Source organism: Rutidosis leptorrhynchoides, chromosome 7, assembly GCF_046630445.1.
Source record: "Rutidosis leptorrhynchoides isolate AG116_Rl617_1_P2 chromosome 7, CSIRO_AGI_Rlap_v1, whole genome shotgun sequence".
In the NCBI taxonomy this organism is placed as follows: domain Eukaryota; kingdom Viridiplantae; phylum Streptophyta; class Magnoliopsida; order Asterales; family Asteraceae; genus Rutidosis; species Rutidosis leptorrhynchoides.
Window position 1 is genome coordinate 109,134,642 of NC_092339.1, and position 19,351 is coordinate 109,153,992.

Here is a 19,351-nt window from a genome sequence, read left to right on the forward strand (position 1 = left end):
ATTCACAAACTGTTCTATTTAAACACAAATAAGTTTGTTTTTGTAATTTGAGCAGGTAACTTCAAATGCAGAGGTGTTTTGCGATGACTTGGGATGCACCATTGCATCAACAATGGAACATGTGCGACACACATCATTAAGACCTGGTCTGAATGACTTGTGGCCTTGACCTCAGTCTCCCACCCTTTTTAGATCGGACCCTCCTCCGCGTCCGGGACCGAACACTACCCAGTTTCAAGCACGTCGAATATCAACCCCCTCCAACCATGAGGTTGTCCCTCAAATCCTCGTTTGATGAACCCATAATTGTATCCTTTTTCAATATGACTAGAGCCTAACTCAATGTGCTCAGAGAGAAATCGAAAAATCATGGCAACACAATCAAGTATAGCACCTTTGAAACACTTGTTGGACATATTTGGACGTCCGTGTGTAGATGTAACAGGCTGCCAGATAACTAGTAAGCCAACTTATACATCATAATCGACGGGCGGGCTCACACTAGCAAATATGGACGTCCGAGTGTAGATGTCGCAGGTTATGATGTTGCTCTTCATGACTAGTTAGTGTATTTGTGCACTTATAAGCATGTGACAATATTTGAAACTGAGAATTAGCCGACCAAAGCAATAATGCAAAAGTAAGGCGACTAGTAAAGATCTCAATAGCAAAATTTTTATCTTTTCTGATATATAAACTAACTTTGCAACATTTTCACTCTGCACCCCTAAACTTCCCAAAATTAACATAATTGGATCAACCTGGCCCGCGCCATCTCCCGGTCCAGGAGTGGATAATCCCGATCCGGGAGACTCCTCTGGCCCACATTTTATCATACGTATTCGAATTACAAGGATCCGGGCTTTTGAATCACTTAATTTCAAGTTTGTATGAAAAGGTTGTAAGTAAAATGGTGAAAGTGCGCAATAATTATACCTGGCAAACCAAACCCAAAACCTAAAAAATAGGTCCATTGGGTCAAAACTTTAGGGTCCAGTGGGTCTCAATTTATAAAGAGCAAGAAATCTAGAGGGTTCACATTTGAACTGTTTATATCACAAGAGAAAAGTGACGGGTCCAATGGGTCCTTTGTGTAGGTTTGTCTGGGTCGGAAGATCCACAACACAAATTTTGTAACAAAAACCAAATCGGCAATTCACGATATGCTTCAAATAATGTTATTTAAAGTTTATCGCTATTTCGCTAGTCTCCTTTTTCAGTTTTTAATTATTAACTTCCGTAGTAATTGAGGGAAGCCTGCTAGCGTCAAAAATCTCAACAACGTAGTAATTGGGGGTTTGCTATTTCTCGATTTTTCTGTATCTTCTACCTCTACCCTTCTCTATAACAAATGGAAGATTTAAACTTTTATATGGTTTTGATATAATATGTTCTATATAATATATTATCTCATAGCTCACTGCTCTACAGAAACTGTTGAGTGTTGAAGATTCAAACGAAGCAAGTGAAGGAACATTCTGGAACATTCGTCAGCTTGCAGGCCAAGTCGAAAGATTTAGTTTCCTTTTATCGTTTTGTCTATAAATACAACCCTAATGTAACCTGTAAAGTGTGCACGAATTATTAAAGAAATTTTCTCTGGTTTGCGCCCATAGAGTAAACCCTTCTCCGTGTTTGGAGTTGGGATATAACCACATTAAATCCTTGCGTCGTTTACTTTATGCTTTAGTTTTAATTCGTTTGTCGTTCGTGGGTTTAGTGATTGTGATCAATCACTTGTCTTGTTTGGGTCCTAAATCCTAACAAGTGGTATCAAGAGCTCATAGTTTCGAGTGGGAGCGATGGCGAGTTGAAAGCATGAACAAACGATAGATCTAGGGTTTGTGCAACATGGATCGAGATCTAGAGACTTAGTTGATCGCGAAGAACTCGCGGGTATGGTCTGTGTACTCGTGATATAATCTATTATAATTGTCCATGATTACTAATAGATTATTACGGTGGCTCGCGGTGGTAACGGAGTTGGTGGTCGGATCGATAAGTTATGTTGCGGGAGAGATTTTCAAAATTCGAATGTTCAGAAACTGCTGCAGAAGAAAATTCATAGCGGGTTCGTTAACCGTTGGATCGCCATGATATTTTAACTGGGGGTTTTCGACTCATATATCTAATTGTGGTCAAAATTTCGTAGAGATCGGACCGCTCAATTGAGAGATATGAGTTTCCAAAGTTGCAGCAAATCAGGTTGGGGTTTTATTGCGCAGCTGTAGTAGGAAAATCATTTCCGATTCGTCTACCGTTGGATCGACCTAAAAATTGGACTGTAGGTGTTCGACAAGTAGATCTAGAGGCTGTAAAAATTTGAAAGTGATCGGACCGTTAGATTTGGAGTTATGTGTTTTCGAAGTTGATAGCCGTCATGAAAACTCTTGGGGTTTTGTGATTGTGCAGCAGAAGTAGAAAATTCATTGTAAATTCGTCTACCGTTGGATCGATCTGAAATTTTTACTGGTATTGCAAAACGGTCGGATCTACTGGTGGTTTAAAATTGGTGATGATCGGACCTTTGAATTTTGTGATACGATTTTTCGAATCTGTGCAGTTTTCAGGGTGAACTTTTTCGGGTTTTGATGACGCGAGTGCGAGATAGTTTAGTCTCAGAAACTTCGGGCGATACGAGCTGGATATTTTAGGATGTTGGCTTGTTACAAAAGCTCACGAGGGTGATCTTTCAGGTTTGTAGTTTGGATAACGGGGGGATTACATCCGGGTTATTATCGACAGTGAGAGTTATCGGGGAAGTTTTTATGCTTGCGGTTTTGAAACGGGACAACCAAAGGTTTTGGTTAGATATTCCAAAGTGTGTGGAATATGCAGGCGGGTTAGAGCTTCTCTTACTAAGGAGATTGGTTGACGAAGGGTGTCGGATAGAACGTGTTCGACCAGTGCTCAGGGTTTTGGGTGATGTTTGGTTCAACAAACGAGCTTTTTCTTTCGGGGTTACCAATTAGGAGTTCTTAGGTGATTAATGGAGTGGATAATCTTGTAAGTCATGGAACTTGAAGCTTTCAAGATATTGTTGAGAATGTCGGGAACTCGGAGTGAGTTTAGGAACTAACGGAAGTATCGGGTAAGTGGGAGTTGGACGACTAGTGGGAGTTGTAGAGATGGTTGTGCGATATGTTTCTCTGATTTTCACAGTGTAAGTGCGTCGATTCCGACTAGATACTCGAGTACTTGTTTTACTCTCCAATGGCAAAGAAATTTGCAACTGATCGGGTGGTACGAAACAGATTCTTCTCGGGTAGCAGCGGTTTATTTTCTTACTAGTACAGTGGGAGCGTGCTTGAGATTGAGAAGATGGGTTCGTGAAATTCATAGCTATGAGGATCAGTGTACCAGCGTGAAAGCGGAAAGTTGAAAGTGTAGATTTCGAGATTGTGACTGCGTTCTCACTGGAGCCTTGATGAATAGTCTACAAGGGCGTTTGTCAGTTTTTTTGATTGCTGGGAAGGAAAATTAGTGATATACGGAAATTCTGTATGAGGGTGATCATTGACATGTAGATGACAGGATTGGGCGTGTCTAGAGTGATGAGTTGAGGCAGTTTTGTCTACTGTTTAAAATCTTGTGATTGAAGTCTCGCACACTTCAATGGTGGCGCAGAAATCGAGAGATGACCCAAGCTAGCAACGAAGATCAGATTATTACTCAGGTATTTGAGTGTCGAAAGTCTTTCTTCCCATGGCGTGAAAGTGCGGCGTGTCCCGGGTGTTTATTCGGCGATGTTCAAATGGAGTTCCATAATCGGGTGATCTAGAGTTGTTGTGGGTGTTTAACACAAGTAAAAGGTGAAGATTACGTTTTGGCAAGTGTAGTTGAAGTACTCTTTATCGAAAGCTGCTAACTTGTTTGTTAGAATATGCGTGTCCCAAGAAGCTTTCTTGGCGGTATAGATGGGTAGGTTTAATGAAGTCGAGGCAGGTAATCTGGTATGGGTTTGTTCAAGATCTTCAAAGTGGGAGATTTATTGAGTGTTGAAGATTCAAACGAAGCAAGTGAAGGAACATACTGGAACATTCGTCAGCATGCAGGCCAAGTCAAAAGATTTAGTTTCCTTTTATCGTTTTGTCTATAAATACAACCCTAATGTAACCTGTAAATTGTGCACGATTTATTAAAGAAATTTTCTCTGGTTTGCGTCCGTGGAGTAAACTCTTCTCCGTGCTTTAGTTTTAATTCGTTTGTCGTTCGTGGGTTTAGTGATTGTGATTAATCACTTGTCTTGTTTGGGTCCTAAATCCTAACAGAAACCATGTAATTTTATGGGTAAGTTGTTTCATTCTTTTATATTAGTATATATTTTTTTAGTTTATACGGAGTATTTAATTTAATATATAAATATAAATATTAATTTCTATTACATTTCACCATTAAAACAGCAGTGGCCAACTGACAGATCTTTATTTTTCAAAAAAATAAAAAAATAAAAGATGGGTCTCGACCCGACCCAACCCGAAAAAATATGGGTATCGACCCAACCCGACCCGACCCAACCCACTTTAGACCCGACCCGTTAGACCCTTTATAAAATTTCTAACCCAGTTAGACCCGACCCGCTTGGACCCAAACCCATTCTGACCCCACCCAAACCCAACCCGACCCGACTCAATTGCCAGGTATAACCAATAATTATCGAAATAACTATTCAAGCTTACAAGTATTATATAGAAATAACATACAATTTCTGAGGCTTTACACAAACCCTCGGACCTAAGATCGACAACCGCAAAAACAAATCAAAACCAAGCAGTGAGCTTTTCCCAACGGAGCCAAGCCAGGATTAGACCAATGAAGGTGGTGTTGCCAAGACCAACCCACCCAAGCAGATTGGTCCTAGGTTATATTTTGAGGCTCGTCCTTCTCTTTAGTAGATTAACGAGAAACTAACTCTAACTTCATATCTTTTAAAGCCTCGATAAACATTACTACATCAAACGGGACTAGTCATGATTATGGATGACAATGGTAACTCGATCTGACGGATATCCACATGAATACTGGATATGAACAATCAAAATGGATAAATACTGGATATGAATGATTAGTGGATCAGGTATGGATCATTCATGAATATATCCATTATCACCCGAAATATATATATATATATATATATATATATATATATATATATATATATATATATATATATATATTAACTTTAAAATCTTTACAAACTTACAATAAACTATTTATTTTTTACAATTCAACCATAGCCTTCATAATACTTGACGTTATATTTTTTATAAACTTACCACAAATTTTTCATATTTTATAATTTAACCATAAAACTTCTCATTCATTATAAATTCACCACACAATATTACTAACTAATAACTATTCATTATTATTATTATTATTATTATTATTATTATTATTATTATTATTATTATTATTATTATTATTATTATTATTATTATTATATCATAAATATTAGAGTGAATTTCATAAACCACTTATTTTATAAGTGTCTAGTACATATTTTAAATGTATGTAATTTTTTTTGTTAGTGATTTAAAACAAATCACAATAATCTATCAATTAATCGGAGTCAAATTTATTTCCAGTCATGACAGATTATGCTAAATTAGCAACAATTACACGTTGTTATGGCTGAATTTCTTCTGTGATGTGATTTTTATCTTTTATAACAATACTTCTTTGATTTTATTTGTTATTAAGAAATATTTAAAACTTCTTGAATATCTAACCACCATCTATTAAGCAGGTTAATTCAACCAATGTAAATATGGACTGATGAACTTAAACTAAATAATATGGCATCCCCGACCTGCTGCTGCGGCGGCTGCGGCGGCGGCGGCTGCTGCTGCAGCAGCTACTACTACTGATGCTGCTGCTGCTGCTGCGACGCAGCCGCGCCGCAGCCGCAGCCGCGGCCGGCCGCCCACCACCACCACCACCACCACCACCACTATGTGATATGAAAGTACGTATAATTAAAATGTCATATAAAGTAATACAAACATGTAACCATATAGAGCAATAAAGCATGTGAAAATGCTACAATAGGTATAGATATTTTATATATCCAAAAAAACATGTACAACCAAAACGAAAAGTCTCACGCAAATTAAAAAAAAAAAAAAGAAAAAAGAAAAATGAAGTGCACAAGCAAGTAGGCAGGGAAACTAAAATAAATATATAAAATAAATAAACAATATGTAGAACCTAGTCATCTATTCTAATTCTACTCCTCCACAAATTCCTATCAGAGGTCATGTCCTCGGTCAATAAGAGCTCCTTCATGTCAAGCTTCAATCTATCCTCCAACCTACGTCTGGGTCTACCCCTTCTCCTTACGCCCCCAACAACGAGGGTCTCGACTCTCCTAACCGGGGCTAAAAGTGGACGCCTCAAAACATGTCCAAACCATCTAAGTCATCCTTCCCTCAACTTATTGGTTATGTTCCCAACTTCCAAGTTCTCCCTAAAAACTCCATTTGGTATCATATCTAGCATAGTCTTACCACACATCCACCTAAGCATCCTCATTTCTGCCACCTCCATCCTTCTCTCCAGGGCTTTCGTCATTGGCCAACACTCCGATCCGTACAACATGGCCGGTCTGATTGCCACCTTGAAGAATTTTCCTTTCAATTTAAGGGGTACCTTCTTGTCGCACAACACCCCTTTCGCTACCCTCCACTTCAACCATCCTACTCGTATACGGTGTGTCACGTCCTCATCTATCCTTCCCGATTTGTGGAGCATCGAGCCTAAATATCTAAAGGCCTCTTGTGGAGGTAAAAGTTGATCCCCAATTCGAACATCCACTATATCCTCTTGTTCCTCTTCGCTCGTCCTGAAATCGCATCTAAGGTACTCCGATTTAAGTCTGCTAATCCGTAGGCCATTTGATTCTAGGACGATCCTCCATTGCTCTAGCCTTCTGTTAAGCTCATCTTGGGAATCCGAAACTAATACAATATCGTCTGCGAATATTAGGCACCATGGGATGTTATCTTGTATCCTTTGAGTCAGTTCGTCTAGAATCAAAGTGAAAAGATATGGGCTAAGGGTCGATCCCTGATGTAAACCTACCTCTACTGGGAAAAACTCAATGTTTCCTACCGTCGTACGTACAAGAGTCTTCGCCCCCTCATACATATCTCTAATAGTTCTTATATATCTACTTGGGACACCCCTAACATTAAGAGTCTTCCAGATCAGCTCACGCAGGACACAGTCATAAGCCTTTTCCAAGTCTAAGAACGCCATGTGTAGGTTCTTTTGTTTTTCCCTATACTTCTCCATAAGGCTTCTAACGATGTGGATCGCCTCCATCGACGAGCGTCCTGGCATGAAACCGAACTGGTTCTCTGAAACCTTTGTCTCACGTCGGAGCCTCGTCTCAATCACTCTCTCCCAAAGCTTCATTGTATGACTAAGTAACTTTATGCCTCTATAATTACTACATATTTGCGCATCTCCCTTATTCTTGTAAATCGTAATAACATCACTGAGTCTCCATTCCATAGGCATCTTTGCGCTTCTAAACGTCATGTTGAAAAGGTTTGTCAGCCATCTAATCCCTTCATCTCCTAGGCACCTCCATGCCTCAATCGGAATTTGGTATGGTCCTACTTCTTTGTTTATCCCCATCTTTCGTAGAGACGATCTAACTTCCTCCTGGTTAATCCTCGTGCAGAAACAGTTGTTTTGGTACTCACGAACCTCGTGGAGTTCTGATAATGCTAAAAACGAACATATATTTCATGGCATTATTCCTCAAGAAAGACAAGCTTTTAGTTGCAATTGTTCTATTTACAAGTGATATTCGTTTAAATAATAAAAGGTGAAGACAAAAGACAGATTCGACGAATTGAAGACGCAAACGACCAAAAAGCTCAAAAGTACAAAATACAATCAAAGAGGTTCCAATTATTGATAAGAAACGTCTCGAAATTACAAGAGTACAAGATTCAAAACGCAAAGTACAAGATATTAAATTGTACGCAAGGACGTTCGAAAATCCGGAACCGGGACCAGAGTCAACTCTCAACGCTCGACGCAACGGACTAAAAATTACAAGTCAACTATGCACATAAATATAATATAATATTTAAATAATTCTTATAATTATTTAATATATTATATTATTTATAAAACCGTCGGCAGAAGAAAACAACCAAATATGAGCCTCCCCAGCTGGCCATGCGATCGCATGGCCTGGAAGGCTTAAATCCATGCGATCGCATGAGCCCCAGTTCCAGCCCACATGCCTATAAAAATCGAGCTTTGGTGCACCACAAAAAAAATCTATCTTTCTCTTCTCTCCATTCATACGTAAAATTTATATTTATAATTTATATTTTAATTTTAATTTTAATTATAATTCTAATAATAAGGGTATGTTAGCGAATATTGTAAGGGTGTAAGTCGAAATTCTGTCTGTGTAACGCTACGCTATTTTTAATCATTGTAAGTTATGTTCAACCTTTTTAATTTAATGTCTCGTAGCTAAGTTATTATTATGCTTATTTAAAACGAAGTAATCATGATGTTGGGCTAATTACTAAAATTGGGTAATTGGGCTTTGTACCATAATTGGAGTTTGGACAAAAGAACGACACTTGTGGAAATTAGACTATGAGCTATTAATGGGCTTTATATTTGTTTAACTAAATGATAGTTTGTTAATGTTAATATAAAGATTTACAATTGGGCGTCCCTATAAATTACCATATACACTCGATCGGACACGATGGGCGGGGTATTTATATGTACGAATAATCGTTCATTTAACCGGACACGGGAATGGATTAATAGTCACTAGAATAATTAAAACAGGGGTGAAATTATGTACAAGGATACTTGGTATAATTGATAACAAAATATTAAAACCTTGGGTTACACTCAGTCGACATCCTGGTGTAATTATTAAACAAAGTATTAAAATCTTGTTACAGTTTAAGTCCCCAATTAGTTGGAATATTTGACTTCGGGTATAAGGATAATTTGACGAGGACACTCGCACTTTAAATTTATGACCGATGGACTGTTATGGACAAAAACCAGACGGACATATTAAATAATCCAGGACAAAGGACAATTAACCCATGGGCAATAAAACTAAAATCAACACGTCAAACATCATGATTACGGAAGTTTAAATAAGCATAATTCTTTTATTTCATATTTAATTTCCTTTATTTTATATTTAATTGCACTTCTAATTATCGCATTTTTATTGTTATTGTATTTAATTGCACTTTTAATTATCGTACTTTTTAATTATCGTAAGTTTATTTTATCGCACTTTTATTATTCGCAATTTCATTATCGTTATTTACTTTACGCTTTAATTTAAGTCTTGTATTTATTTTTAATATTTTACATTTGGTTTTAACTGCGACTAAAGTTTTAAAATCGACAAATCGGTCATTAAACGGTAAAAACCCCCTTTATAATAATAATATTACTTATATATATATATTTGTATTTTTATAAAAGTAAACTAATATAGCGTTAAGCTTTGTTTAAAAAGATTCCCTGTGGAACGAACCGGACTTACTAAAAACTACACTACTGTACGATTAGGTACACTGCCTATAAGTGTTGTAGCAAGATTTAAGTATATCCATTCTCTAAATAAATAAATATCTTGTGTAAAATTGTATCGTATTTAATAGTATTTCGTAGTAAATTAATAGCTATTTTATATATACCTCGCACGACGTCAAGTTATTTTTGGCGCCGCTGTCGGGGAACTATTAAACGCCGGAAGCGCAACGCTAATATAAAAAAAAAAGATTTTTACTTTACTTTTATTAAAATTCGTTTTTATAAAAATACGTTTTAAATATTCGAAAATATAAAAAAGAAAAACAAAAATATAAATATAAATATTTTTTTTAGAGTTTGGTAAATATTTAAGTTTTATAAAGTTTCTTTATTTCTATTTTTTTTTGTAAAAATATAAGTTTTATTTAATTAATAAATATATTTTATATTTTACAGCAAAAACAGAAAAAAAAAAAAAAAAAATTCGGCCTGTACTGTAGCAGCCCACTCTGTGGCCCGAAACCCTAGCCCATGCGATCGCATGGCTGGGCAACTGAGGACTCATGCGATCGCATGAGCCCATCTGACACGCCCTACTGAACCTGCCGACAGCATTAATTACGGATTATTATTAATTATTATTAATATTAAACCCTAATTAGGTTTAGTTATTATATTAATTAATTTTAGATATTAATTAATTTAGTTTAATTAGTTTATTTAAATTGTAAAATTAATAGTTTTATAAAATAAATAATATAAAAATAATATTTTTATAAAAATTGTACTTTTTACAACTTTTTATATATTTTTATATTTTTTCCCTTTTTAATCGTTTTAGCGTAACTTTTGTATTTTTCGCTCATATTTAGTTTTAAACTTAGTTTTTGCCATAGTTATTTTTACTTCTAGATTTTTAGGCTTTGCCGTAGAATTCCTTAAGTGCTTTTTCTTTAGACTAAGATTTAGGTGCTTTAGAATTTTGCGACGCCTTTTTAAGTTTTAGTTTCTTTTTAAGTTATTTCCATTTGGGATTTAGTTTTTCCTGTAAGCTTTAATATTTTTAGACGACTTTTACCTATGTATCAATTATCATTCCAATTAGTAATCTCAATTTGCGATTATAATTTTAAGATAGTTGTAGTAATAAGGTTAGGTTAGTCAAGTGTTTTTAAGTTTTATAAGTTTCTTTTATTTTTCCGTCACCTTTTATTTTTCAACCATTTTTCTTTTTCGACCTTTTTCCGACGAACTTTTTTTCTTTCTTATTTCTCGCTATTCTAGTTTTAGGACATAGATTTTTGTTCTACTCCTTATCTAAATTTCTTAAAATTACGAAAATTTGTTTTAAGTGGTTAAATTGATAGACATCAAAATTTTCTGGTTCGTAGTAATAGTTGGATTTGTACGTGGACCGGGTTATTGGAGCCAAACAGTCCTCAATTATATTGAGACCAAACGAATCCTGCCCCTCTGCTGCATCTTTTGGCTATTCGAAACGTGGGCAAAATCAGAAAAGTCTATTGACTGGATAACTTATTATAATTTTTCTTTCCTTTTAAAAAATAATAGGATATTCAGTGAATGCACCGAGCAAGACGTTCACCACCTTTTGTACGTTCACCACCTGCAACTAGATCAATACATTTAGCAAATATAACCGCCGTTGATTTTTCTTTAGAATCGTCATCCAGTCGACCAAGTACTTCAGTTCAAATTTCCGATAATCCATTTTTTGAACCCGATCTCACAATTGAGAATCCGGAGAATATTCAGGAGCGATTCGTAGACCCTGAACCACTAAACTTTCCTCCGGAACCACCAATCATTCAAACAGAGATTGTTGAGGAACGAACCATTAAATCAGAGTCCTCTAGTGATTCCGATTCAACAAGTTCAATTATGGAGAATCTGGAACCTTTAAGTATGGAAGACCGAATGAGAGCTAAACGCACTGGCCAAGGTCACGCAATTACTCATCCAGACATTAATGCGCCAGATTATGAAATCAAAGGACAAATTCTACACATGGTGACTAATCAATGCCAATTTAGTGGTGCACCGAAGGAAGATCCAAATGAACATTTACGTACCTTTAATAGGATCTGCACACTATTTAAAATCCGAGAAGTGGAGGATGAACAGATATATCTCAAGTTATTTCCCTGGACTTTAAAGGGAGAAGCCAAAGATTGGTTGGAATCGTTACCTGAAGGGGCGATTGATACATGGGATGTTTTAGTTGACAAATTTCTTAAACAATTCTTTCCTGCATCAAAAGCCGTAAGACTTCAAGCAGAAATTGTTACGTTTACACAGAAACCGAATGAAACTCTATATGAGGCGTGGACAAGATATGGAAAGTTATTAAGAGGATGTCCGCAACATGGTTTAGACACCTGTCAAATAGTACAAATATTCTACCAAGGATGCGACATCAATACAAGAAAAGACATAGATATAGCAGCTGGTGGTTCTATTATGAAGAAAACCGAAACTGATGCTTACAAAATTATTGATAACACTGCTTCCCACTCACATGAGTGGCACCAAGAAAAAGATATCTTTAGATCATCTAAAGCAGCTAGAGCCGATTCTAGCCATGACTTAGATTCCATTTCCGCAAAGATAGATGCTGTCGAGAGACGAATGGAAAAGATGACTAAAGATATTCACTCAATACGAATTAGTTGTGAGCAGTGTGGAGGACCACATTTGACAAAAGATTGTCTCAGTATTGAATTAACAATGGACCAAAGAGAGAATATTTCATACATAAACCAAAGGCCTGGAAATAATTATCAGAATAATTATCAACCGCCAAGACCAATTTACAATCAAAACCAGAACTATAACCGAAATATTCCATACAACAACCAACAAGGTCCTAGGAATCAACAAGTATCCAATAATAATTACAATCAGCAAAGACCTAATTTTCAAAACAAACCACCACAACAAATCGATGATAAAAAGCCGAATTTAGAAGATATGATGACGAAGCTAGTTGAAACTCAAACGCAGTTTTTCACATCTCAAAAACAAACCAATGAACAAAATGCTCAAGCATTTAGAAATCAACAAGCTTCTATTCAAAATCTGGAACAAGAAGTAAGTAACCTAGCAAGGTTAATAGGTGAAAGAAAACCGGGAAGTCTACCTAATGATACAAATGCTAACCCCCGGAATGAAACAGCTAAAGCCATTACCACAAGAAGTGGTACAACATTTAAACCACCTGAAATACCTGTAACTTCTGATGAAGCTATTCCTACTCCACAAGAACCACAACCTGATCAAGATAAGGAAAAAGAACCGGTAGTTGAAAAGGTTAATGAAGATAACACAGTTAAGGCTAAACCTTATGTTAAACCATACCAACCACCACTTCCTTACCCGAGTAAAATGAAGAAAGAGAAACTTGAAGCCGAGCAATCCAAATTCTTGGATATGTTTAAACAGATAAATGTAAATCTTCCTTTCATTGATGTGATTTCAGGAATGCCTAGATATGCTAAATTCTTGAAAGATCTAATCTCAAATAGAAAGAAAATGGAAGAACTCTCGGCTGTTACTATGAATGCTAATTGTTCAGCAGTGCTGTTGAATAAGATACCAGAAAAACTATCTGATCCAGGAAGTTTCACAATTCCATGTTTTCTGGGTAGTCTTAGTTCAATAGAAGCATTGGCAGACTTAGGTGCTAGTATAAATCTAATGCCGTATTCACTATTCGCTAAACTAGACCTTGGAGAATTGAAACCAACCAGAATAAGCATACAACTAGCCGATAGATCAATAAAATATCCTAGAGGGATAATGGAGAACATGCTAGTTAAAGTTGGTACTTTAGTATTTCCAGTAGATTTTGTTGTTTTGGACATGGAAGAAGATTCTCAAGTTCCTCTCATATTAGGAAGACCATTCTTAAACACGGCTAAAGCAATGATAGACGTGTTCGGTAAGAAACTGACCCTAAGTATAAAGGATGAGAGTGTTACCTTTTCAGTTGATAGAGCAATGCAACAACCACAATCTGCAGATGATACATGTTATTATATTCAAACTATAGATGCACATGCAGAATTATTAGAAGAATTTCCAGAATTACAAGGAACAGGAGAATGTTCTTTAGGAGAAGGTAATGAACCAATTGATGAAGCTGAAATGTTAGCTACACTTATAGCTAATGGATATGAACCAATAACAGAAGAAATTCAAATGCTAAAAGAAGAAGACAGATATCGATATAAATCATCGATAGAAGAACCTCCGAAATTAGAGTTAAAGCCACTTCCAAACCATTTGGAATACGCTTATTTACATGGTGAATCTGAATTACCTGTAATAATATCGTCTTCTCTTACTGAAAATGAGAAATCACAACTCATTTCTGTGTTGAAAGCTCATAAACCAGCCATTGCATGGAAGATTCATGATATTAAAGGAATAAGTCCTTCGTATTGCACGCATAAAATCCTTATGGAAGAAGGTCATAAAACGTATGTGCAACGCCAACGAAGACTAAATCCTAATATGCAAGATGTAGTTAAGAAATAGATTATTAAACTGCTAGATGCAGGTTTGATATATCTAATTTCTGATAGTCCATGGGTAAGCCCGGTTCAATGCGTACCTAAGAAAGGTGGCATGACTGTCATTACAAATGAGAAAAATGAGCTTATTCCTACTAGGACTGTAACAGGATGGCGTGTGTGTATTGATTATAGAAAATTAAATGACGCCACCAGAAAAGATCACTTTCCCTTACCTTTCATTGATCAAATGTTGGAAAGATTAGCCGGAAATAGTTACTATTGTTTTCTAGATGGATTTTCCGGATATTTTCAAATTCCAATAGCACCCGAGGACCAAGAGAAAACCACATTCACGTGCCCTTATGGTACTTTTGCTTACAAACACATGCCATTTGGACTTTGCAACGCCCCTGCAACCTTTCAAAGGTGTATGATGGCGATTTTTCATGACATGATAGAAGAATGCATGGAAGTTTTCATGGATGACTTTTCAGTCTTCGGTGATACATTTGAATCATGTCTAGTTAATCTGGAACGAATGCTTATTAGATGCGAACAATCAAATCTAGTACTTAATTGGGAGAAATGCCATTTCATGGTTAAAGAAGGCATCGTTCTTGGACATAAAATTTCAAAAGAAGGAATTGAAGTGGATAGAGCTAAAGTAGATGTAATTGCTAAACTTCCACATCCCACCAATGTTAGAGGAGTTAGGAGTTTTCTAGGGCATGCCGGTTTTTACCGACGTTTCATAAAAGATTTTTCTAAAATTGCCACTCCTATGAATAAACTCCTAGAAAAGGATGCTCCATTCATCTTTTCAGATGAGTGTATCAAATCTTTTAATATTCTTAAAGAGAAACTCACTAATGCACCGATCATGATAACACCAAATTGGAATCTACCATTTGAACTAATGTGCGATGCAAGTGATTTTGCAATGGGAGCCGTTTTAGGACAAAGGATTGAAAAACGATTTCAACCTATATATTATGCTAGTAAGACGTTACAAGGAGCACAAACGAACTATACAACTACTGAAAAAGAACTCCTTGCTATTGTCTTTGCTTTTGACAAATTTCGATCATATCTCGTTCTAGCAAAAACGGTGGTCTATACCGACCATTCTGCTCTTAGATACCTATTTTCAAAACAAGATGCTAAACCAAGATTAATCCGTTGGATCTTACTCTTACAAGAGTTTGATATTGAAATCCGAGATAAAAGAGGAGCAGAAAATCTCGCCGCTGATCATCTTTCTCGTCTTGAAAATCCCGAATTAGAAGTTCTAAATGAATCGGCCATACAAGACAACTTTCCTGATGAATATCTATTGAAGATAGATTATAATGAAATCTCATGGTTTGCAGACTATGCAAACTACTTAGTTTGTGGATTCCTTGAAAAAGGATTATCGTACTAAAAACGAAAGAAATTCTTCAGTGATATAAAACACTATTTTTGGGAAGATCCACATCTGTTTAAAAGTTATCCCGATGGAATAATACGCCGATGTGTATTTGGAGATGAAGCTAGTAAAATATTAAACCATTGTCACACAGGACCAATAGGAGGGCATTATGGGCCTCAACTAACAGCAAGAAAAGTTTATGATGCTGGATTCTATTGGCCTACAATTTACATAGACGCACACCTTCTTTGCAAATCCTGTGATGCTTGTCAAAGGACCGGAAAAATAAGTCAACGTGATGAAATGCCACAAAATGTCATCCAAGTATGTGAAGTATTTGACATTTGGGGTATTGACTTTATGGGTCCATTTCCAAAATCTCATAATAATCTATATATACTCGTAGCCATTGATTATGTATCTAAATGGGCGGAAGCACAAGCTCTCCCAACTAACGATGCACGAGTTGTAGTCAACTTTTTAAAACGTCTTTTTGCAAGGTTTGGAACACCGAAAGCTTTAATAAGTGATCGGGGTACTCATTTCTGTAATAATCAACTTGAGAAAGTTCTTAAAAGATATGGAGTAACTCATAAAATCTCCACCGCATATCATCCACAAACAAGTGGACAAGTTGAAAATACCAACCGAGCTTTAAAACGTATTCTAGAGAAAACCGTAGGATCAAATCCGAAGGAATGGTCCATTAAATTGGAGGATGCACTCTGGGCTTTTAGAACAGCCTACAAAACTCCAATTGGAACCACACCTTTTAGACTTGTTTATGGAAAAGCATGTCATCTTCCAGTAGAAATTGAACACAAAGCATTTTGGGCTTTGAAGACATGTAATCTTGATTTACATGAAGCCGGACGTCTACGATTAAGTCAACTAAATGAATTAGAAGAATTAAGACATGAAGCATACGAAAATTCGTTAATCTATAAAGAAAGAACGAAGAAATGGCATGATAAAAGAATCAGAAGTTTAAAAGAATTTAAGGAAGGAGACAGAGTTCTTCTTTTCAATTCACGATTCAAGATATTTCCTGGAAAATTGAAATCAAGATGGTCTGGACCATTCATAGTCAAAAGAGTTTTCCCATACGGAACGATAGAATTAATAAATTCAAATGGGATTGAATTTAAAGTTAATGGTCACAGACTTAAACACTACATACATAGTCCGATGGAAGTCGACAACGAAGTTAATCACAATTTTGACACCACAGCTAACTAAGTGTGGGGAGAATCAAGTCTTTAAAGGATAATATGTATTTCTGTTAGAGTTAGATTGTCTGTTTTCGTGTAGTTCTCGAAAATGGAACCCGAATGATCTTTCCCTTGCAGACCCTAAAGAACTAGTTTTCTCCCCCCATTCTGAATTTTTATTTTTTTTAGGTTTTTACAAAATGAAGACTGCCTGTGAACTAAACCATGGTCTAATGCTACACGCTTTGATCACTAAACGTAATAATGACATACTTCCGAGTGAAATAGTATCAGTAATCAGAGAAAGAATGGACGGAGTTAGAAAAGAATCCAGATGCGAAGATAATAAGTTACAATTTGGTAAAGGAAAATCAAAATCCGCAGCGAAAAGGAGAGCACGACACCTAGAAAGATGTCACAAATGCGGAAAATGGTCACATGGAGGTAAATGTTCAAATAATCAAACCTATTCAAACACCGAATTTGTTACTTTATGCAGAGACGGACCGTTCATATGTTTAGAAGAAAAGACACTGAATGCTCGAGGTTACGCCTATGTAGCCATGGAAAACCAATTAAACCGACTATCTTATGAATGGGATAGATCATATAACTAAGAATACTATCTCACAGGTAAGTCTGTACAGTTTTTATTTTATTTTATTTTATTTTTAACCTTTTGATAATAAACACTAATTTGTTCGCTAAAAAGTATTAAATTGGTATTGAATAAAATTAGGTTTGGCGACCGAAATTATTGATATCATTCAAAAATTTATTACATCACTGCGCAATTTAACGTTTATTCTTAAGGTATAAATATCTTTAATCAATCAATCCAAAATATTTCAAAAATTCGTCATGAGTTAAATTAGGTCTTGGAACCGAAATTACTTTACCGAAAAGAGGGGCGCATATTTTTGATAATATTTGATTGATTAAAGTGGGATAAAAAGCCAAAAAGATTTTTAATTTTATTTTTACCATGTTTTTAAAATTAATATTTAAATCTTAAATTAATATTGTAAACTTTGTAAAAACAATATTTTTAAAATTGTAAATATTTGAATTTTTAAATTAAGTTTGGTGTGAATTTTTAATTTTTAAAATATGAATTTTTAATTTTATGCATTTCAAATTTTAAGTTTGGTGTGAATTTTTAATATTAATTTTGAATTTTATATTTAAGTTGTGTGAATTTAAAAACAAAAATTTACTTTATCTCATTAAGTTAAAAATATGATTTTTAAAATTCGTCGTAAGTTGAAGACTAGGTCTTTGAACCGAAATTGCTTTACCCGAGGGAGGGACGAGAACTTTTATTATCATTATTTTTAATCTTATTGAATTAAAGTATGCCAAAAACATTAAAAAACCCAAAAATCTTTACTTTTAAAAACCGCGCTTTGATTTGACAAATTTTAAAATTTTGTCGAGGGACAGACTAGGACAACGATCCGAAACGCCCTCGCTCCTAAAGGAAAACAAAATTTTTAAAATTTAATTAATTATAAGTTTTATAAAGCATAAGGTTTTATGTAAGTTAAAAAAAAAAAAAAAAGCTGAAAACACTGTAGCCGGCACCCCATGCGATCGCATGGGGTTTGCACTTGGAACCCATGCGATCGCATGGGGACCAAATGCAGGTCAGAAACAAATACAGCAGCGGGTCTGTTCTTCACACAAAACACACACATACACCCGAAAAAACTCTCAAATCTTCACCAAATTTCGCCAAAATTCACTGTAATTAGTCATTTTTCTTGCTCTAATCATGCCTAGATTCTCATTCTTCAGCAAATTGGTAAAAATTACACCCCTAAACTCTATAAATTCCTAGTTTTTGTGATAATTACCAATTTTTTACCTAATGCAATTTTGTTAATTTCTAGTGTAATTAGTGTTAAATTGTTAGTATTTTATGCATGTATAACCTAGATTGATGCTATTTAACATGATTTGAAGCCAAAAACTTCAAAATTTTTAGAAATCTAGGGTTTGTGTTCTTGAGCAATTTGGGGCTTTTTGATATAAACAGGTTATGGCCGATTTTTGTCATGAATTATTGCTAAATTGAGTAGTGTAACATGTTTAGATAGTTAAATGATCCAAACAATGATCCTAAACATGATTTTTGGAGATTAAAGTGGACTTTTTAAGTCCAAAATTCATGAACTTGATTAATTTGATATATTTGCCATTTGAGACTTGTTTAATTATTAGTAATGAATATTTTGACATGTTATTTGAGTTAAATGCTTATGAATTTTGTATACATTTTCATATGTGTTTATTTGAAAAGTGTAGAATTGTGAAAAATTGTGAAAATGTGTATAAGTTTAATTTTGATTTAACATGTTATAGTGATTGTTTTAAGTTGTTATTTTGCTAACACTAATGCATATTTGGATGCACAAATTTTATGTTTAATGTGTTTTACAGAGAGCCGATACTGGAGGTTCAGGAGCATCATCATCTAGACGACCAGCACCAGCACCAGAACCAGAACCAGAAATGCAACACGAACAAGAACCACAACAGGAACAACAACAACAGCCTGATCAGCACATACCTTATTATGATCCGGTACAGTTTGTTGATGAATTCATAGTATTCCCAATGAGGCCGCCAGTAGAATTTCCAAC

General features: G+C 35.4%; 1 protein-coding gene across 1 annotated transcript in view; it reads right to left on the bottom strand.

Annotated features, from left to right (window-relative positions):
- Positions 1 to 224: 224 nt before the first annotated feature.
- Positions 225 to 19,351, bottom strand: part of LOC139859511 (uncharacterized) — a 28,482-nt gene continuing 9,355 nt past the window's right edge. Inside the window, exons 2-5 of the mRNA XM_071848293.1 lie at positions 7,436 to 7,736; positions 5,813 to 5,953; positions 4,563 to 4,734; positions 225 to 446 (exon numbers count right to left, since the gene is read on the bottom strand). Of these exons, the coding sequence (XP_071704394.1) occupies positions 225 to 446; positions 4,563 to 4,734; positions 5,813 to 5,953; positions 7,436 to 7,736 (836 nt within the window). The remainder of the gene's footprint in view (positions 447 to 4,562; positions 4,735 to 5,812; positions 5,954 to 7,435; positions 7,737 to 19,351) is intronic.